General features: G+C 39.1%; 1 protein-coding gene across 2 annotated transcripts in view; it reads left to right on the top strand.

Annotated features, from left to right (window-relative positions):
- Positions 1–22,877, top strand: part of LOC108231041 (mediator complex subunit 13L) — a 94,342-nt gene that overhangs the window by 5,984 nt on the left and 65,481 nt on the right. For both annotated transcript variants that reach the window (XM_017407858.3, XM_017407857.3), the window contains exon 2: positions 17,640–17,877. In XM_017407858.3, the coding sequence (XP_017263347.1) occupies positions 17,640–17,877 (238 nt within the window). The remainder of the gene's footprint in view (positions 1–17,639; positions 17,878–22,877) is intronic.

Below are 22,877 nucleotides of genomic sequence, written 5' to 3'. Positions count from 1 at the left end.
AGAATGCGTCACATTGCAGGATGTGGGATTTCTAACTAGGTAAATTCATCTCTTATCAAATGAGTATTTAGGTATAACTTGAGCTGACAACATAAAAGCCCATAATGGCGTACTTGCCTCGCGTGGACATTTGAGGAACTGCAGTTTGTGGTATTTCAACTTTGTCTTTGAAGGAATAGATAGTTTGGACATTTTAAATCAGGGTGTTTTTGTAAGTAGCTCTTTGAACCGCCTCAGTTTGAAGAAAAAACAAGCTAATGGCTAGTCCAAACATGGCCAAGACCAAAGTGGATTGCTGCCATCTTAAAACATTTCCAGTTTCCCAAATTTTCCAGCTGTTCTTCTGAACGCTATTTTTTAAAATCATCACTCTTTGTCTTCCATCTGCTCCCATGTCCCCTTGTCAGGGGTCACTATAATGCATCATCTGACTCCAAGTATAATTTCCAGCTGGTTAATATCAACGTTAACTCAGGCCTGACCAATCTAGTCAGGCTGCTGTATGATCCAGTAAGACAGTTCTAAATTTGCGTGTTTGTTTTGGCACAAGGTTTATGTCTGATGCCCGTCTTAACTCAACCCTCACCATTTATCCAGGCTTGGAACCATCACCAGAAGTACACGGAATTTGCCCTTCCAATTGCTGATTTTTATATTTATCCTATGGTTATATATAAGCCCAAATGGTGGCAGTAACCTGGTAATGCCTGGGGAATTTCTGGCAGGAATATTACAATTTCTTTTCCCCAGAAGAACTTGTAATGCAAAACTGACTGTGTTGGAAATGTTTACAGATTAGTGTTTGGAGAATGGAGTTGTTTTAAGATGGCAGCAGTCCACTTTGGTCTTAACTTTGTTCGGACTGGCCGTTAGTTCATCAATCCATCCATGATTAAGCTCTATTTCTCCAAACTAAGGTCAGTCAAAGGGCCATCTGCAGCAGGTACGATATTAATTGTTCATAACTTTTCCAGAACTCCACTTACGAATGCCCAAACCAGTCTTGTGAATTTCAGCTTTGCGATTTCTGTTTGATGGAGACAAGCTCTCCATGACATACGTGTTCAGATGAGCTATTACCTGCAAAGACACCTACTATACATTTATATATTCAATTTGGTTTAAAAAATGTGCTCTTCAATTGCCCTATTAGTGGGTAAAAATAAAATAAATAGCTGATCATTTTTAGAGCTGAAGAAGTGATGCTGAAATTGCCCCTGGCACTACACATTATCCTAAAACTGGGCTTCATCTTGCTCTGCCAGGCAACAGAAAAACTGCATTTCATTTTATTTTAGCATAATATATGAACCTCTTGCATATTTACACTTGTTTTATGTGATTTATAAATCATAAAGTAGAAAGCAAAACTGCTCCAGCTAAAATATCTATATTTAACCAGCGATATTTATGAGTGAATATAATCTGTTTGGTACTCGCAGTTGTGAAAAATTGTCTGTGTGTTCAGTGGTAAGAAAGGAAATTAATTTATATGTCATGGCAGTTTTTGCAGCGTTATGCAAAACGAGCACTCAAATAGTTCTTAGTTTCCACGTCCAATTATTCCCCAAGATAAATAAGTTTGATAAAACAGATTCAAGGGTTCATGGAGTGCTTGTTTTTACTGACAAAAGGTGAAGCTTAACTCCAATCAGGAACACACAGCAAAGTAAATGTAGAGTGGGAGAAAAATGGCATCAGGGAGAATAGGGGTTTTAAAAAAATATACTACTTGTTCTAGAAGGAATATTCAGTTTGTACATCTAATATGATGTTGGTGGAGCCTCCCATGAGATTGTTCTCATTTATTTTATACATGCGCTTAGAGTTTAGGCCACCCGAGACCATAAGACGGTGCTTTTGTCCCACAGCAAGACAAATTCAGGAGGTGGACCCGTCCTTTTTCCCTACGCCTGTCTCCCAGCTCTTGAAAAAATATGTGAAAATTCAGTCAAAACATTTTAAAATCTGTGATCTTCAATTAAATTCAGCAAGGTCTGTGTAAAGATTTTTTTTCTGGCAAAGGTCCAGGTTATATATAGTTAAAACCTTTTTTAGTGACAGTCATGCTAGTTTTCTTCATCCACCATATTGTTTTTACTCAGGCTGGAGGAACGTAGAAATACTTGAAAAGCTGCGCTGCCTAAAATGAACAGCCATAAATGCTAGAAAAGCTGTATCTCTAAAAAAAATGACAGTAAATGCTAAAAAGGTTGCACTGCCCATAAATTACAGAAAATGTGGGAAAAGTTGCGCTGCCTAAAATGCATCAATATAAATAGTAGAAAAGCCGCGACGCCTAAAATAAATTACTGTAAATACAGGAAAACGTATGCATGACAATTTATGCAAGTTCTTTTTCCTAAATTTAATTCTATTGACATTTAACAACTGATCTTAGTCCAGAAAAGACTTAATTTGGTTGTACTTCTAGATTTGTCATTTGGAGGCCCCCTATTTTAATTCCCTAAATAATATCTGCTCAAATCACCTAAGCATTTTAAACAATATCTTTATTTCAGACTAGTGCTGGTGCTGGGCAGTGTTGTTGTACTTAACTGTAAAAGCTGCACTGTGGTGTAGATTAAGGGTGACATTGAGGCCATGACAGCATCAAGGAGACAAACAGTGCAGGCTTCCAAGGCGGCATCTCTGTCTTCAGCTGCGTGCCCTACAGAGCATCTCCATCTGCTTGATTCTCACTAAACAGCCCCCCCAACCCCCCCTCTTCCACTCTCTTCATCCCCCATGTCCAACCTGTGCTTCTGGGCTCTGCTCGCTCACAGCTCAGACAGGCTTCACCTTGAGCACAAGGGAGACACCTCCACACTAATCTGTCCATCTCACAGCTGTGGGAGCTTGTCATCACAATAGGACACATCCCCACAAACTATTCTGTCAGAGTCAGAAGCACAGCTGCAGAAAACATTACGGAACCAGGGTGGCGAGCGTACTGGCTGGAAACAGGAAGACCAGGATCTTCTCGCTTCTGCTTTTCGCAACACATCTCTTTTCTAGTAAATTCTCCGGCGCGTAATCGTGAATCTTATCTGAGCGGCAGGGCTTGTCAGAGCCCCCTGCCACCGAGGTGAAGAACAGTTCAAAGATGGAAGGAGGAGGTGGGGTGTGTGGGGTGGGGGTGGGGGGGGCACCACTGGTCCCGGAGCTGGAAATGGGACAGGCTGGGCTGGAGTATTTTGGAGCATGGTGGCTTGAGCGTGAAATATGTAAGCCCCTGCAGTGCCAGCTGTGTTCTATTCTTAGCGGCTGCTGGTGGTGTAGTATGTGTGCAGGGCAACAGAAGGCTGTGTGGGAAAGGAGGATTGGCAGGAATGGGCCATAACTGGTGCCATCAAATGCCTGTGATAGCTGGAAAAGTTAGCTAGTTAACTGACATGAAGAATCTTAAAGAGATACGCGTTAACCAGGGTGCTGATGCTTCTTTATGCTGCAGTGTTCCAAACAATGCTCTTTTAAATGAGTGAAGTTATATATTTAATTCATAGTTTACTGGTGATTGAAGTGGATGCAGCTATTATATGTTTGTGTTTGATGTTAATTCTTTGGGTCAGTGCTTGTCCCGTTTATGAAATTTGAGTTGAGCACTAAAATGTTCTTGTTGTATTAAGGTTGCTTAGTTTTGTTTTATTTCAATATATCAGTTAGTGTATTTAAAAAGGCTCCACTGTAGAAAAAAAAATCTATTGTGCTTGAATGTAGTTTTTCATTACATTCTGAAAATTCCTTTGATGAGAAATGATAAAGTCGTAGCCATTTTGTTAGAACCCTGCACAACCTACTGCAATATTACGTGTTGCGAATGCCTCTCGGCTACTACCACATCAAATTTAAGCTCAATATTTGTGAAACTGACAGAGTAGTAGCTGCTTTTGAGTTGGCTAATGTTTATTCGTTGTGGTGGCCATCTTGAATTGGATTTAGTTCAAAAATTAATCAGCTGTGGACGAACATTGAATGATTACTTTTTGAAATTTCCATTAAAATCCATCCAGTGGTTCACAAGATATTTTGCTAACAGACAGACGTGCGAGCAAACACAGGCAAAACATTATCGCCCACCTTCACCTCTTGATGGCTAGCAATAAAAATGAGTTCAATGCTACTTTGTTCTCTAAGAAAAAAAAGTTTAAAATTGTTCTTCTCAGATACTTCACATAATAGTGACTTTCTGTCATTTTTTAAATATTTTGTCTCATGTTGTATCATTCTACCTGTTCTGCCCCATACACACTCCCTCACATCATCACTGCAGATTAAAACCACTTCAAGCTGCCTCTGGAGCCTGGTATTGTGTCTAATGCGTAGATAAAACGGATCAAATTTGTGAGTTTAGGGCTTTGTGTGCCATCACATGGGGGGGCAACTTTGTATTTTACCTCAAGGAGATTTGTTTCCAGCCTCCTCACCTGACCGCAGGCATATTGACAAAGAGATTTATTTATTTTATAAAAGGGAGATATCTGCCCTGCTTGTAACAGGGCAAATATTTTCTATGAGCCAGACAGCTTTGCCAATACCACAGTTGGCTGGGATTCAACAGCAGTTAGAGCACTCTGGGTTAAAGGGTGTCAGCGCTGCACAACAAGAGGGGCTAGAGGAAACAATAACGTTGTCTGCCGCGCTGTTGCAAATTCTAATTATCGTGTGTTGATCTTCCATTGAGAGATTATCTGCGACCAACAGGATGGGTACTTGATGAGAACAAACACATTATGCACAGACCGTTGAGTCACAATCGTTTGTGGCGCATTGATTCGCCTTGCTCTGCCAAACGGCGCTTTCTCCCATCATGAATTAGACAGATGCTCATGATTTTTCAGATGCTAATGAAAATTTGTACAGCTCAATTTCAGTCCTGGCTTGCTTTTGTGGAACAAATGGACACGGCGGCACAATAAGCGAGGCACAAAGGTTCTGATGGAGTCTTTATCAGACATGACTGGCTGAACTTGGAGCTGCAGGGTTTAGCGCTGATGCAAAGATATGGACGCGTTTTGCTGCCGAAAAGCTAAATGAAGGAGACAGGAAGGTTTTCGACTGGACTACAGGCGAAGGAATGGGAGTGTTTGTGCTGATTTGCAGAAAATGTCCAGCGCTGCTGCTCCCATTCAGGAAGTAAAGAACTAACTTTAGGAAACCATATTGAGTAAATTGCAAGTTTAAACCTTTCATGCCAGAGTTTCAGACTAAAATCCTCTCACGTTGAGACATGATGGAGGTGTAGCTGTTTTAATCAAACCTTGAAAATAATGTTGTCCACGCTTACGTGTGGCATTGAGAGATGAGACACTCCAAGTATGTTTTGTGAATGATTCTCAGCTACTACCACTTTCAGTTTTACCTTATTATTTGGGAAAGTGACTAAATTATAGCCCTCTTTATATCTTTTTAAGTTCAGTTGACTGTGGGAGTCAAAAGTTAGGTAGTTATAGATGTACATCCATTGATTTTTTTCTGGATAAAATTCATCAAGTGGTTCATGAGATATTTTGCTAACAGAAAAACAGGGTTGACTCCAGAGCTTGGAGTATGTGTTGTGAATTTCTCTCATCTACAACCAGATCACATTTTACCACAGTATCTGTAAAATTGATTGAATTATAGCCATTGTGTTGTTTTCTAAGGTCAATTGGCTGTGGCAGCCATCTTGAATTTGGTTGCCTTCAAACGTTAATCAGTTGTATATGTACATCCAATAATTATTTCCTAAAAGTTCAACAAAAATCCATCCAGTGCTTCATGAAATGTTTTGCTAACAGACAGTCAGAGATGACTCCAATAGTTAATGTTAAAGTTTTAAAAACAGATCTTGTGTGATGAGTCAGTGCTTGCAGTTTATGGTTGTGATCAGTCTCAGCTACTGCCACACTAAATCGTAGCTTAATATCTGTAAAACTAATTGAGTTATTGACATATCTGTGTTTTTAAAGATCATTTAGCTGGGCCAGCTATCTTGAATTGGGTTGACTCCAAAAGTAAATCATTTGTAGATGAACCTCCACTGATTCCTTTCTGCTAGTTTCATTCAAATCCGACCTGTGGTTCATGAGATATTTTGCTAACAGACTGACACACAACACACCCAGACATGAGCAAAAACATGGTCACGCCGTTGTCTTTCAGCAGCGGGTGATAATGATCAGGAGTTCTGTTATTATCCCATACATATAGACTTATTTGCAGTTTAACATTTTTCTTTTTTTTAAATATTTACTCTATTAACCATCCTGAAGCTTCAAAAGAGAGAGAGATAGAGAGAGGGAGAGAAGCCCTTTTAACTTTGGGTCAATTTGACCCGAAGGCCACGGATGGGTTAAGTATTGGTAAAAGGAAAAGGTAACTCATGCCAGGCTGGTATTTTATCTGAAATTATGCTCCTGCAGATAAAAATCAATGCAGGAAATTATAAACCAAATGAAATATTCTTTATACTACTTATACTCATTTTGCTCAATTTCAAGAACAATCAGGCTAGAGACTAATTGTGGCTGTTTCAGAAGCCTCCATGCAGAGCTAATTGTAGAGTTATTGGACTGAATCAGTCGAAATACAAGTTAAATAGTTCTCTCACTGCTCTCAGTGACTAATCCCCCTTTTTATAGCAATAATCATCAGCCACTTCTGAGCTTGTAAAGGTAACAAACTGAGGTGTAGTTCTGCTCAGGAAAGACAGCACACACACACACACACACACACAGTATGTGGTTTTTACAGTACAATAAGAAAATAGAGAAGTATATAAAATCTTATATTCCTACTGTAACCCTGGAGACAGAAATCTCTAAACTTGAGTACCGTTCTGAATTCCTAAAGATGTTGTATGTTGCCTAGCAACAGTTTTTACTTCTCCCTGTGTCTTCTTGTTTTTCTTTCTTCCTTTGTTTGTGTCTCTTGCTAAATTCCCCCCTTTTTCTTGTCCCGTAGTTAAGAAATGACTCTCGGGAGACGGGCAGAACAGAGGCTGGTTTATTTATTTTTATGTTCTCGTGAATAAATGAGACTAACCAGGGCCAGGCAGTCCCTTAATGGTGCGAAAGCAGCCTGACACTGCAGGTTTGAGTTGTCGTGCTTGGCAAATGGCAAGGATGGTGGGGTGTGTGTGTGTGTGTGTGGGGTCTTGTCTCTGCACACCTTGTCTTTCACTGTTGTTGTCCCCTCCACCCCCCACACCCCTTACCTCTTGCTTCTCTTTGTGTCAGGTGAGGAGTCGCGGCTTGGCGGAGGCTTTCTGTGATATGATTGGCAGCTCTATCCGTCACTCAGCCCCTGGGACTCTCACTGCTCTAATTAGGTCGCTTGGCTCGCTCACCTCCCAGGGCTGGATGCTACAGCAGAACACAGATCAAATGACAGCCCCTTGTTTTGTGGGGACTTTTAAAGGTGGTGGCAGAAGGCAGAGGAAAGGCATCTGTTTCGTGTCTGCAGCCTTCCTTCGGCACACGTTTGGTGCTTTTGTGTCGCTCGCGCCGCCTCGCAAGTGCAATAATGTGCATTGCTCTTCATTTGTGTTGCAAAATGCCAGAGGGGAGTTCAGCTCCTTGTGGGTTAATTTGATTTCAGTGGGTTAATTGATGAAGGGGGGGAGTCATTGACTGCTCTTATTTCTGCCACTGGCTGTTCTAATTGGTGACTTCTCAGCATTTGCATCGCAGTCTTTGCTGATATTAAGCCTCTATTCCTGTTTTTTTTGTTGTTGTTCTTGTTGTTTTAATTTTGAGGAAAAGTGTGACTCTATCATCACAAGTCTTTGTTCACCACTGCTTTCCGTGTGACACCGTTGTTAACAGATAGTGTGGTTTTATGCAGCAGAAACAATCACACGGTAAATGCTAACGCAACAGAAAGACAAAGGAGGAGTGGCTACACTCTAAAATAATTTGTTAAATGAACTTAAAAACTGCTGAAAATAATTTCACACAGTTATTTGGCTTTCTTTCACAACGAAGCAACTGTGCTGCTGTAACTTAATAATTCTAATAATTCTAACATTCACAAGCTCAAAAGATGTTTTTATAAATGTTCTAATCAATGTCTAAGCCCTGATCTTTGCAGGGCTTTTTCAAATTTTGAATTTATTTACTAATGTTGAGTTTGATTCATTTTAATGAAGTTGGTAAAACCAATTTTCCTTGATAAGTGTTATTTTTACGAGAACAGCTGAATTTGTTTAAGTTTGCTTTAAACAAAAATAAATCTTCTTATATGAACAGTTATCTGAGAAAAGATGCAAGAGTTTATTAAACGATTAATTTAAAATTTATTCAACCAACCAATCCAGTGAACCTTTGAACCAAATAAGATGAATCAGTCCTAAAAGATCTTATTTATAAAACTTATGTTTTTTTATTGAACCAATGCAGTCACCTATTCTAAAAACAAATCGATACGATTCTGTGGAGAAAAAATAAAGTTTTTTATTTTTAGTCAACAAGAATTGCGAGTTGTTAGATTTTGATTCAAACAACAAGAATACATCTTTTAATGAGAATAGAATTCGTTGGATGCTTTTGGAGGATGTGATGGGATTAAATCCAAATGTGTGTGTGTGCGAGAAAGGTAACATTAGTGTGTGTGTGCGAGTCGTCGGGACAGCGTGTGTGCGAGAAAGGTAACATTAGTGTGTGTGTGCGAGTCGTCGGGACAGCGTGTGTGTGCGAGAAAGTTAACATTTGTGTGTGTGTGCGAGTTGTCGGTACAGTGTATGTGTGCGAGAAAGATAAAATTTGTATGCGTGTGTGGCATTTTAGTAGTGTGTATACACAATTTGAATATTTTTTGAGTGTGCGTGAGGGTTTTTTTTGAGTGTGCGTGAATATTTTTTGAGTTTGCGTGAGTTTTTTGTAGTGTGTGAGAGACAAAATGTACATTTTGTCCTAAACGGCCCCTCATAGATGTGGGATCAGCACACAGTCAGACTCATATCAAAGAGCTAAAACGTACAAGTAGATGGTTTGGATCGTGGTTCTGCTGGAATTAGAAACCAAATGAATGCGATCCAAACAGACTGGATACTGGAGGACAATACTTTAGGGTAAATTATGAAAAAATGTTATCGGGAGCTTTTGCAATTTCTCTGTCTTTTGAAATTCCCTCAGACAGAGGTGGATACTATTTTGTGCATCTAAAAAAAACCAAAAAACAACCCAAAAACAAATCTTATCTTAAGCCTTTAAAGCATCGCAAGTGATCTGAAGAGACTCCAAATACTGGCAGCCGCTCAAGTGTCTAAACTGATTTGACGTGGATGAGAAAGGGACGCCATTGTGACAGAGTAAGTGTTTTGCGTGTGCCAGGGAAGGTAAAACTGCTGATACAAGACGTCTCTCAATAGCCTTAAGTGCATTCTTTGTCAGACTCTGAGGCTCTTACGTTGTTGTGAGAATTCTAAAGAAGTGGCACGTCTCTTAGACAATTCTCTCATCCCTTTTCTCTCTCTCTCTCTCTCTCCTGCGGGACTGAATTAACCACAGATCCACTTAGATGCAACTTCAAACAATCACATCAGCTGCACTCCAGATTGGATAGTGGCCTTAAGAAAGCTCAAGCAGTTGCATAAAATCAGAGGGAATCCATTTTTTTTTAAAACTTGGTTTGTTACACTGACAGTCCTGCGGGGGTTAGCGCCATCACCTCACAACAAGAAGGTCTCCGGTTTGAGTCTTAGTGCAGCTTGCATGTTCTTTGGGACATCCTAAAACACGCATGCTAGCTAGGGCTGTGGAATTATTCGAATTTGTAGTTTTAATTTTTGCTCCAAATGATCACAAAAACAATAAAATCGACACAAAAGTGATTATTTTTTAAACCTATTTTGCCATAATCCACTTTGCGAGTGTGCTCTCTTCTTGTCTCGCCTCCTGCTGCAGATATATTGGCAAATATATGTCAGTATGTTTAAAATTTCAGATGTTTTACCAGTTTGTTTTTGAAACTTTAGCAATCCGCCATATGATGACATTTTTAGGTGAAAGAAATGTGGTTAAATCATAAAAACTGTCAAATTAAAAACAAAAATTTGGGAAAAAACTGATTCCATAGCACACTACAATGCACCGTGTTGCTCTTTAATTTTTGTTTGTAATTATTTTATTTAATAGCCTGCACTTAAAGAAATAATTTCTTACTTATTTTCAGGGAGAGTTTAACATGAAGATATCAAGAAAAAAATCATGCTTGAGGCAATTTACTTTCTTTAAGTGCAATAAAAGCAACATTTCCAAACTCAATGAATAATTGATTTAATTAATCATGTTTTTTCCCCCATAATCAAGCAGCACTAATAGCAATTAAATTTAAAGTGGCTGTTAGCATGCACGGTGGGTGGACTCCATGATGGACTGGTGACTGTTCCTGGGTGTCCCTTTGACTCTGAAGAAAACAAAACATGAAGAAATTTATTTGTGACACTAAAATTAGGTGCTCTGCAGAGTGTGGTGCTAAAAGTGCCTCTGTTTTATCTACAAGGCAGAAATTTATCTGCGTCTTAAAAAGTTCAAAAGCTTCATTCAAGTGACAGATTTCTTTTTTTTAAGACGGAAGAAAAGCGAAAATATTTTAGTCTGCAAATGCATTCCTGAAAAGGTGCACTTCAAACGTGATTTTCTCTCAGCTGTGTTGTTTAAGTAATGGGAGGCTTCCCCTTCATTGTAAAGCTTCTGGGCTTTAAATCAAAGTGCAGTATTTACTCCATGCGTCTTCCAGGCTTTTAGAGCTGCAGAATGACAAACATTTTCAATCACAAATTGGATCCTTTTCTCTGTTTAAACCATATGTTATAGACTTTGCTCTGTTCTCTTCTAGGTGTAACATATGCCAGAGATTAAAGCAGTCACTTCCATATTTCTTTTTGATTACAAGCATGTTTCCAGTGCACTGAGGTTGAACCCTGGTTGGGACACAAATGATGTATTCCAGTGCCGGCTCACCTTTGTTTCAAGGGTTTGCGCCACATTTAAAACTTAGAAAAGCACACAGAGTGATTAAAAAGTCAAAGGAAAAATATTCAAGGCAACCTATTTTATGGGTAATTGATATATTCATCTGTTTACTTGATGAAAAAAAGAAAAAAAAAAGCCAAAATGAAAGTGTTAGATACTCTGCGGTGTTTTCTGTAGGCATCCATGTCAGCGAGAGGGTGCCGAGAGATGAAAGGGAGAGTGAAGACGGGAACGATAATAGAGGTGAGGGGAAGGTCAAAGCTCCAGTCCGTCTCAGCAATTGGAGGAAAAGCTCTTGTTTTTTTCTTTTTTGGGTTCTGCACTCAATCAGAGACTGAACCAGCCAACCTACCGAACAAAGTGCTCGAAGGAGTTCAGGTTTTATTGACTGTGAAACAAAATCCACCATCATTTTTTTTCCCCCTTGACGTCTTTTTTTTTTTTTCTTTTTCACCCTTGTGGTTGTGTTTTAAAGAGGCGGAGAAGAAGCTTTGATTTACTTGTTCGCAGAGCGAGGGAATGTGCCGTCTTGGATACTCGTTTGCTCTGATCTCAAATAAAATGCAGCCCATTAAAACAAACTATCATCACCTCAGCCGATGCCAAAACGAGACAATTTTTGTCAAGTTCATTTTCCCACACATTATTAGAAGTAAAGCTGGCTCATCTTCATCATTGTGTTGTTTTACAATTTAGCCTCATTTGCCACCCAAAATGCTGCAGCCAAAGATCCATTCTCTAATTGTTGAGCTTAATCCAAGATTAAAGACTGTCGTTGACGATATAGTTGAATAAAATAATGGGAATTTTCATTTTAATTTAATCAGAATGCTGTTTTGTTTTTACGGGACAGAGATAACAGCTCTGCTTTTGGTTTTTCAGCAAAATCTCTCATAATATCAGTTGAATTCACAATGTTGACAGGTTTTCTTTAATGTGTTACAAGTGATAATGCACTCATAATAAATATGAGAGCTGGCTGTTTGTTAGCACTGGTATTAATAACTTCAGAGCTCTGATAGTGACACACTGACATTCATGCCTGCACACATTAAGAAGCAGAACAATGTGTGTGTGTGTGTGAGGATACACAACTGAAGCGGCTGAAACGCACGCAGACAGACAGGCAGATCTTAGCTGTCGTCCCTGACAGATAGCTGGACATCAGCTGGGAAATATGTCTGCCTCCTGATGCATGTCACCGTTTCTGAGCACTTCTGGTCTGCACATCATCACAGCTGCGTCATGTGATGTGGGCGTTCATCGGTGCCTGTGCGCGCAGGCATGTGTTTGGATCTGCCTGCGAGCTTGTAACTGCAGCTCTAACCCCCCCCCCCCACAACTTTTTCCCTGCAACTGTGCCACAGCTAATCCTTCGCAGGAGTGCAATAGGGGCACTGGGATAGCACTTTTCCACATGGCCGATAAGTAAACAGCACCTGTGTTTGCACAGGTTAAACTGATTTACCCAGGAAATATGAATTATCATCTAAACTGTATCACTGTAAGCCTGATTTCTGCTCTAGGAAGTGAACAGATTCGGTCATTTCTGTTCTAAGTTAGGCTTTCCTATCTTTATTTGACAGGGCAGAATAATGCATGAGGGGAGTTTCACATCCATGTGGAGAGAAGTGAATAAAACATGCACTGTTGCAAAAAGTGTTTTCAGAAATGTTCTAATCAATGTGCAAGCCAACCAAGATATAGTAATTATCTTACAAAATTTCAGTTAAACACAACTGATAAAAGCACATTTACCTTTTCATACAGTGGATCTTGAAAGTAAATTTTCACTTTTGTTGAGCAGTTTTTAAATCAAACCAGATACTCTTAATTGGATTGAGTTCTGGACTTTGACTGGACCATTCCAGGACATTTAACTGTTTCTCCACAAACCACTGGAGTGTTGTTTTAATGTTTGTTTCGTTTTAATGTCCTGCTGAAACACTGTCCCAGCATCAGGTCACCTGAAGAATCAAACAGGTTTCCCTCAAGAATTTCTTCATGTTTTGCACTATTTGTTGTTACTTTTACCCTGACCAGTTTCTCCCAGTCCGTGACAATGAAAAACGTCCCCATGGCATGATGCTGCCACCGCCATGCTTCACTGTGAGGATGGTGCTCTTGGCATAATAAGAGGTACCAGCTTGCAAATAAAAAAAGGGATGAATTAAGGATACTTATATTCAGATTTTTAAAAAATCTAATTAAATTCCATGTTAGAAGGAAACAAAACAGATAGATGACCAAGTTGAAATACATGTGCAACCCACTGATGTTTTTTTTTAAACAAGAAACAAGCCGTGTTCAGAAAAAATGTCTCAGTTGAGCATTTTTCTGCCGTAAATGTCTGTAGATGCCCATTTATCAATGGGTTCAAGCGAGAGCGTGTTTAGCCTTTTAAAACAACTGGTAAGCTTTCACTGCGAATATATTCCCTGACGTTTTCGCTTCTCATCATTTTCGCTTCATATTCAGCAGCCGCAGACAGCTGTGCCGAGCACCAGAGGAACTTTTGACATTGACTAAGAGTGACGAGGCAGTGCAAGCAGATGTCTTTCTCTTTGCTTTAGGACAAACAGCATCCTTGACCTTGTCACGGCTAATTTTAGGGCTTGGCTTATCACAGTGCCAATGTTTGTATCTTTCATTACACACGCCGTCATTACAGCGGGGACATGCTTGTAATTATAAGGGTGTATTCTGAATGTGCATGCATCGGAGTACGCTCACTTTAAAGGTGCTGAATTGCGTGCTGTGAATCTGTTGGTTCGAACATAATTTGACTGCAGACGCAGATGTTTTTTTTTTTTTTTTTGTGCGGCAAAGAGGTTTGGCTATAGCTACTTCTTTTTTGCAGACACACTAAAAAACATCTCAAAAGCGGACAAGCAATTTCTCTCGAGTCATCAGAGCCGAGGAGTGTCCTTTTCTTCGTCCACTTAAACCCTCTGCAGGTTTTAATGTTCTTCTATCTACCTGTACCTGTGCTAAAATGGGTCAGTGTTTTTCTTCTCTCGGTTGTTCCCGTATGGCTCGGTGCCCAGGCCAGTGTGCCAAACATGGTCCTCACAGCTGGGTGAACACCAGGGAGAAGAGGAGGGCAGTGCAACACACTGAGAGATCCCCCCTCCCACCAACACTCCTTCATGCCAAATCTCTTTCCTGCGCCACAATACCTTTGTGTATGCAGCTCATTCATGCAAAAAAAGTAAACACAAAGACACAGATAAACAGTAAAAAAGTTTCCAAAGCATACAGGAGCACCACAGGGTCACTGTTTATGCTTTCTTTGTTTATCTGTGCATGTGCACATATAAAATCATACCAAACACCTGCTTTCTGGCTTCGTTGGAGGGAAACATGTGTCATTGCAAAGAACTTTCACTACAAAGACTTCAAAAAGCAACACAAACTTCTTCTAAAATATCATTTTATGGTAAATGGCTTGCACTTGATTAGCCCTTTATCTAGTCCACGGACCCCAAAGGTCTTTACACCACATTCAGTCATTCACCCCAGCTTCTTCTTGTGTTCTTTTTCATTATCGCCTGTCCCCGAAGGCTAAAGGGCAATCATGTTTTCGCCCATGTCTGTGTGTTCACTTGTCCGACTTTTAGCAAGATATCTTATGAACCACAAGACGAATTTTAGTGAAACTCTCAGGAAGTAATCACTGCATGTACATCTACAACTAAATAACTTTTGGAGTCACACTAATTCAGAATGGCCGCCAAAGCTAATCGACTTTAGCCAAATCTAAAATGGCTCCAACTCAGTCAGTTTCACAAATATTGAGCTAAAATTTGGTGCGGTAGTAGCTGAGTCGCAGCTTCTACAAATATTCCAAGAGCTAACACAGCTGGTGAGGTCTTGCTGAGATTTCAGATAATGATATTTTCAAGGTTTGATCGTAAGGACTATAATGCCATCCTTACTCATCATTAGATAATCTTCGTAAACTCTGGCACGAAAGACAACAGGTGATATACATTTCTTGAAGAAATGCTGGAGCTTTAATTCACCTCGTTCTCTGAAGGCCATCCGGTATGTTTTGCTGTTATGCTCTGGCTTATCTCTCTGCAGCAGCTTTTATTACTGAGAACAATAAAGTTCAGTTTTTAGCTTTGTTCTGAAAACTTATCAGGGAGACATTAAATAATATTAATCATCTGTAAGGTTCCTAGCTGGGCAAACACAAAACACACTATGAACTGACCATGTCTGGGCAGTTATTGATTAAATCAGCCTTGTCTGATAGTTTTCTTTTAAATAAAACACATTATGTGAAAACCATATTTCACACCACAATCACATAATGGATTTTGCGCAGCACTCGTTTTATTTAACACTCTCTTGATAAGATGAATAGTTTTAAAAATCAATGTTGCAGCAGTAAGACTCGATGTGGCAAACATCTTCTGATGCATCAGGTAAATTAAGGTGTTTGGCACTCCTCTTCATTAGCTTTTATTAATAAATGTTTACTGACATTAAATGCTGCAAATATTGACGTTCTTTTTAGCATCACAAAATAAAATGATGAAGCTAATTAGTCTTTGAGTCAGTCAGTTAGTTGTTTGCTCTGTTAAATGTCACAAATGAAGAGAAGTGACCTTCAATATTTTCACTCAACGCAAGATGATATCTTGTTTTGTCTGCTCAGAAGCACAAAAAGGCAAATTCGCTACCTTTGGTCCAGCTACAACTAACAGAATTGTTAAATTTTTCTCTGTTTTCATGATTGAGAGCATAGTTTTTGCTATTTGACTTGACAGTAAAACTATTCATTATTGTTTTACTCATTTTCCAGACCTGTTTTGGGTTGCAGGAGGCTAAAGACTGTCCCTGCTGTAACTGGGTGAGAGGCAAGGAGCAGCCTGGAGAGGTCAGCTGTCCAACAGGGGTCAAGTCAACAAGTCAATTGCATTAGACAAAAACAGCCATGCATGCATGTGTTGCTCCTATGATTCAGTAAAAATCACTAATTCACCAGGTTTTGTAGGACAGTCAAATCATATAAATGCATATTTTGTGATGAGAGTTATAAACCTCTACCAACCTTCCCAATAAGGCATGTTATAGCTGCACCCAAACCTCCTTTAGGAACGTTTCCTTTCTGCTGCTGTGCCACAGATTTGCAGAGGAAGGGCTCCCTGTTGGAGTGTGTACCAGATGTCAAGTCTTTAACTGCTTAAAGATTCAGATTCGAACCATCAAACACTATTATTCGCCCTTTCTGTAAGTCCACATATCTGGAGATTTTCCTGAACGACTTGCAAAAACCAGGGGATGCTTAAACATTGCAATCCTGCCCCTCAGCAAACATACCCACACTGAGCACGGAATCTGCCAGAAAATTTATCTCTGAGTGACAGCATCTGGCTGTCACTTGGTTAGTTAAAGCACGTTTGTTGGGTTGCCTTGTGTCTACATATGCTCTTGACAACAACACACTAATAAAGCTTCCTTTCCAGGCATCTGTCAAATACATACTGGAGCTGCGACTTTCTTCTTTTCTTTCCTTTTTGAAAGGAATGTGCATTGTTTCCAAGAATGGTGTGCATTTGTGAAAACAATAGACTTGGAAGTGCAGTTGGCTCCATGTGATATAAAGTTCCTCCTTTGAATCTAAAAAAAATACTTAGTTGCAGTAGAAGTTATTAAAGACAAATATAAATCAGTTGACAAGTGTTTTGCAAAGTTGGAAGTGTAGCAGTAAGGAAAGGATGGCTGAAATCTTTAGAGATTACCATGAGAGCAATTTTTTATCTTACCATTAGTTGTAACTTCAGCAGCAAGATATCTTTAGTCGCTTTAACTTGAAGCAGCTTTTTTTCCCTTTTCCTCCACATTTACACACAAATTCAGCACAACAACCGGCCCATTTGCTGGATGTCCTGCTCAGATCCAGCAGAGAGAGCAGTGTGTTCCCACCTCGACCAATTGATAGTTTGTCCCTGATTTAAAGTGACAAATCCTTCAGTCGACAAACTTTTCCTCCGTGAGAGAAGTAAAACTCTTCCGCACATCATCCTTTTCTATCTAAGCCATGCACAGACTGAACAGTAAGGAGTGGATCCACTCTCCACACTGCCTGAGATGTGCTCCATCACAAAAACAAGTCAGAGTGGTAACAATGTCTAAACATTATTTCTGCTAGAAAAATTATAGACCTGAGAATTAAGGTTAAATATAAAGAGGAGTGGTCATGTTCCCCCTTAGGGTTTGCATCCCACAATTTAAGAACCCCTGCATTAGGGTGTTAGTCTATGAACCTAATGAAGATGCTTGCAGCAACAGCAGCAGCCACAATGTAAGTTATAGCAGAAGATTATAATAATAAAAATATCTACTTCACTGTCCAGGGTGCAAACGTGCTTCTTTTACACTGACATGTCCAGGAAAAGACCATCTGTTTTCAACCAGCACTAAAACCTTTTTGTGTGTAGTCTTGCCGCTCTGTCTGCGGTCTCAGCCTGACAGCTGGATGGAGAGGCGCTTGAGTTTGAGTCTCCTGTTGAAATGCCTTGTTAGCACTCCAAGATCCTCCTTTTTGTGTAATAAAATTGTTAAAAAATGTAATAAAAATGTTTAACGAGGACTAATCTTAAGGCTGTTGAATGGCTGAATGTTTACTGCTGCAAAGCCTTAATTGTCTCTCTCTCTCTCTTTTTCCAGGCGGAGTTGAACGGCATTAAATGGCGTTGCTACAGCTTCCGCGGCGGTGGGGAGTACGGCCCGGTGATCTCAGCCCCGGCTCAAGATGACCCGGTCCTGCGCAGCTTCATGTGCTGCGTGCAGGCCAACCTACTGTGCGTGTGGCGGCGCAAAATCAAGCCTGATGCCAAGGAGTTGTGGATCTTCTGGTGGGGCGAGGAGCCCAATCTCTCCAGTGTCATTCATCAAGAACTGGAAGGTAAGAAAGAGACAAAAGCAGGAGAACAGCTGTGAAAGATGAGGCTCTATCCATCTCAATTATTCTTCTCATCCTGTTGGTCTTTACCTTAGTTTTCAACGTGCTCTGTAAGTTTGAAGCAGAGGCTGCATAGTTTGATAGTTGCTCTTTATTACGCTGCAGTTAATTATATAAATTGGGGAAATACGACATGGAATACAGCCCTCATGTGGTTTTAGAGGATTTTATGAAAAACTGACAATGAAATAGAAAAATATGTGGGGGATATTCCAAGCAGATGCACCAAAGATGAGAGTTGTACCACTGCCAAATGGATTTAAGGCCTATAATGTGGGATATTGCCTGTAGATAATACAGTACATGAGCTGCAGAGGCCAACATATCGCAGAGTCAATATTCAGATTATTTAGTCTGCTGCACATTTGAGCTGAGTGCTGTTTGTTCAAAACATTTTTTTTGAGACATTGATCTGTTTTCTGTGGAGCAGTCCCATTTTAGAGCCTGGGACGGCACGGGCGTGAAGCGTGTTTGCTTTGCTACTCAAACATTTTTTATTTTTGTGCTGCTTCAGGAGTATCGTGCTAAAGCACAGAGTAGACCTTCCTCGCTGGTATTTACTGAATGTATGTGTGCGTGTTAGAGAAAATTACACCGAGATATCTCACTTCGGAGAGCGCTACTGTCAGCATTATTGTCCCTATTTATAGAGACATTTGCATTATCTCTCTGCGCACGTGTGTGGTAGCCCAACATATCGACTAAGCCTCAGGAAGACAGGGAAACAGGAGAGGGATTATAATGGGCTTGGTTTTGCTGAACAACAGCCGGGAGGGGGAACAAACAGGTATATTGGTTTGAGAGGTTGAAGCAGTGAAGAGAATTTCAGTCCTCAGTTACCTAATAAACTGACTTGATGTGAAAAGGCCTCTCAGGTGCTGCAGTTAAGTATTTGCCAAATGTTCTTCCTGCTGCAGGGAGAGCCCTTTACGCTGCACAAACATGTAGCAGAGGGTTACATTTGCATCCCGCTGTACTTACATCATCCAGCTCTAATATGATATGGCCTCTCTGAATGGTGCGTTTTGCTGTCCTTATTGATTTTGAAAGATCTACACAGACTAATAATGATCACAATAACACAGAGTCATTGTGGGGAGAGCTCGAGCAGCACTATTATTAGCAATTTGATTTTCGGAGCAAAAACTTCATTACCTGAAGCTGTAAAACGTGAAATTTTAGCATTACCTCACCAATTTACACGCCACTAATAGCTCCCTAAAATATTGATTATGACTCTCTTTGAGCAGCACACTGAGGTCCAATAAACTTGACAATAACCTAGACTATTCAATTACACTTTATGGCTATTGATTTGTAACCATTGCAGTTGTGTCACTATTTTAACAAGTCTTTGTCGGTTTATTCATGCAGACCATGAAGACGTAATCAGTAAAATATTGTTTACTGAACACTTCCTATGGAAAACAAACACATTTTTTCTATAGGTGTCCGTGAGTCATTGGGTCTAAAAGCAGAAAAATCACAAAACTGTACAAGAAAGACAATTATAATCTTGTTGCGTAAAGACTATCAACGCAAATTATTTCATGTTTTGGCTCATAGTCCAGTATCTAAAAATAATGTTATTTGCTGTAATAATTGGCTGATGAAAAGCAACAAATTTTAATTTTTAAGAAACTGAAGATAATTGTTGTTGAAATGATTGCCAGTAAAGTCATATAAACAATGAATTCTTAAGAATGACTAATAGAATAAACCTCTATCCGTTATAAGGGCATTATAGTCTGGATCAAAAAAATAAATAAATCAGGATCTCAGGTTTTATCATAATGATCAACAATCAAAGTAATATTTGACAGATGTAGAGTTTATTGGTATGAGCCAATTAATAATTTTGGCATAAAATACTAACCATTGTTAATTACTATTATTTTATATGAGCTGCTTTTCCTGCTTAGAATTGTTTCATACTCTTAACCATTCGAGGTAATTTGTTCTTTCTTTGTTTTGACACCACTGATTTTGTTCATCAAGACTTTTTTAGCTCCCGCTTCAGAATAGACACTTTTCTGACTTAATAGAGACTCTCAGGTGATGTAAGGGGGATGTGATTGGTCCTTACATAAATATATGTGCACCTGCACTATTAAAACTGGATGCTAAAGTAGAAGGTACATAAATGTCGCCCGTGTCTGCTATGATGTGTTCTATTTTGAACGAGTGCAACACAAAGTAGACTGATTTCACGATTTCAAGATTTCAGTCTTGGCTCCTAGTGTTCTTCAATATTCTGCTTTAAAAGTTAAAGTCGACTGCATATTACGCGCCACCTTTCATGCCAGAGTTTTAAACTAAGATAATACGATGTTGCGAAATGATGAAGTTGTAGCCTTTTGGTCTAACCTTGAAAATAATGGCATGCGAGACGTTAAAGAACAAGTATTTGCTCATTATTTGTACATTCAAATTATAGCCATTTTTCAGAGTGCTGCACAATGACAGCATTCCTGTAGCATTACAGAAGCAAAAACGTAGGTCCTTATAACTGCTAGGTAGTGGGAGTAAGAGTCCTTATAATCCTTAGAAAGACCTTATAACAGTTTGAGCTAAATCCCCTAATGACACGCAGTGGTGAGTTAGCCCCTAAAGGTGTGTACACAGTGAGTGAGTTCTCCTTTCAGTGCACAAACTTTGACAAAGTGAATATTTATATAAAGCATTTACTAAGCTTTGAACTGTGCAAAGCTTAATTAATTAATGTGGATTGTTGAAGAAAATCCTTCGAAAGGACAGTAGGGAGAAGGGAAAGTTACTGTTAGGCAAGTCCATAAGGTGTTTCGTGGTGTATTTGTGGCAGTATGTGAGGTGTAAATGATCCTGCAAAAAACAATTAAAAACTTAAATTAGAAAGTGAAGTTTTATGACAAACATGTGCAAACAGGTGTTAATTAATCAAACTAGACCTGCGTGGCGAACAATCCACTTTTAACTGAGCTAATGATGATTATAGTGACTCTATTGTTGCGGCAAGAAAACAAGCTGCTTGTGTGTTGTTAGTAAATCAGAGGCTCCTGCTTATTAACGAGTTTGCTTGTTTGCGACTGGACACCAATTTCAGCTGCTGTTGGTCGACGTTTTTGGTCATTAATGAGCTGATTGCACCCAATGAGTTTGTAAAGAAGTGCAAATAAGACACTTTGAGAGACCATGTTTATGACTTGTTAACACACGCTAATTTCTTTCAACTTAGAAAATCCGTCCCTACGTGTTCCTTTTATAGCATATAAAAAAACATGCAATTATCCTAAACAGTGTGTGTGTGTGTGTTGGCCTGTATATCTGTGAAGATAAACCTTTTACAAATTTAGAACCAAAAAAGGCACCAAATAACAGATAACTGATCCCTATATGTTAATATTTTACTAAAGTACAGCATTTGTAGAAATCTGAGTAATATATTTATAGTAATACTTGTATATAAACATGAGCTGAGTGAGTTCTCATCCTGAGCTGGAGTGAGCTTAAATTAGTAAAGAGGAGGATTGCTGTAAAACATAACAGATGCTTGCCAAAAAACACCCAAAGACACACACATGTACACACCACACTCTCTTTCAGTAATGATGATAATACAACTTTTTTGTGTGTAAAATCTCTCAGGTCTTCCTTTATGCCTCCCATTAAGGCCTGAAAATAGCACTCAGGGTGTAAAAAGGATTTGGTAATAGTTAATTAAAATGAAGCTGGAGTTTGTCCAAATTAGAATCAGTTATAACACAGGGAATATTAGTGTTTTAACAAGGCTTAAAAAAGCTACACACCTGAATATCTGTTCGCTGTGAGAATGTTTGTTAGCGTTCTCTCTCACCTGTGATCATTTGTTCTTTGATTGTTTCTATGATGTTTCTTGCTGCATACAAACATGTAAACATGCAATATTGTTTTCTTGTTTTAGTACACTTTGATTCTCCTGTAAATTAGAATTTTACATGTCTAAATCTTGAGTTGTTCTAAATTTAGCTGGTGTGACCATGAACTACAAAAAAATAAAAAAATAGGACAATGCAGTGTGAATGCTAAGTGCTGAATGACTTTGCTGAAATTTGCTGAAGAAGCTAAAACTAAATTGCCAAAGCTAAAAGAAGCAAAACATTACTTAAAAGTTATAAGAGTCAGAAAGAACACTTGCTAGCTAAAAGTAGCAAAACACTAGCTAAAATCTAACAGTAACAAAAATCTAGGTAAAAGCTAAAAGTAGCCAAAGGTTATACAAAAGCTAGAAATAGTGATAGGCAGGCTTTAAGCTAGAAATAGCTAAATCTTTGCAAAAATTTAGCTTAACTCAAAGTAATATAAGACTACAAAAATAGAGCAAGGATGCTAAAGTAGTGATTTGAAGGTATTGAAGAGATCTATTTGAAGAGATGTATTTCTTTGGGCAAAACATTTTTTTAAAAAAAGGTAAACATTTAAAAAATTAATTAAAGTTACAAAGCCAAAAGCCAGAGCACCAATCTCTTGAATAAATTGAATGTTTAGGTATGTGAATGGCTAAAAATAAATATGTAGAAATAGTGGATTGTGTGACTACTGAATCTGCAGTCACACAATCAGTTTCATGGATTTTGGTCCAATTTTTCCTTGTAAAGTAGCTTACTGTACAGGAGAGGATGCATCAGTCACTTTTCATTGTTTCAGGTTCATAAAGACCAAAGTTTCTTTTTTGTGGCGAACACACAAAGAATCCAGTTGTGACAAATTAATGATTGTTGTTGCTAATAGATGTCTGATCCTTCTAACAAATCGTGTGCATTAATTTCTGCAGTGGAGACACTCTTCCATTCAGAAACGACCCACTGATTTATGCAGATTTGATAGAACGGCAACAGCTGTCGCTGTGTGAATAATTAGCAGTTTTTTTCATGTTTTGAGTCATAAACGAAAATTAAAGCGGTGTGGATGTCAGTGTGAAAAACTCA

The sequence above is a fragment of the Kryptolebias marmoratus genome, linkage group LG14 (assembly GCF_001649575.2).
Source record: "Kryptolebias marmoratus isolate JLee-2015 linkage group LG14, ASM164957v2, whole genome shotgun sequence".
NCBI classification, from domain to species: domain Eukaryota; kingdom Metazoa; phylum Chordata; class Actinopteri; order Cyprinodontiformes; family Rivulidae; genus Kryptolebias; species Kryptolebias marmoratus.
Note: the sequence above shows the minus strand (reverse complement) of the source record. Positions and strands in the feature narration are given on the sequence as shown.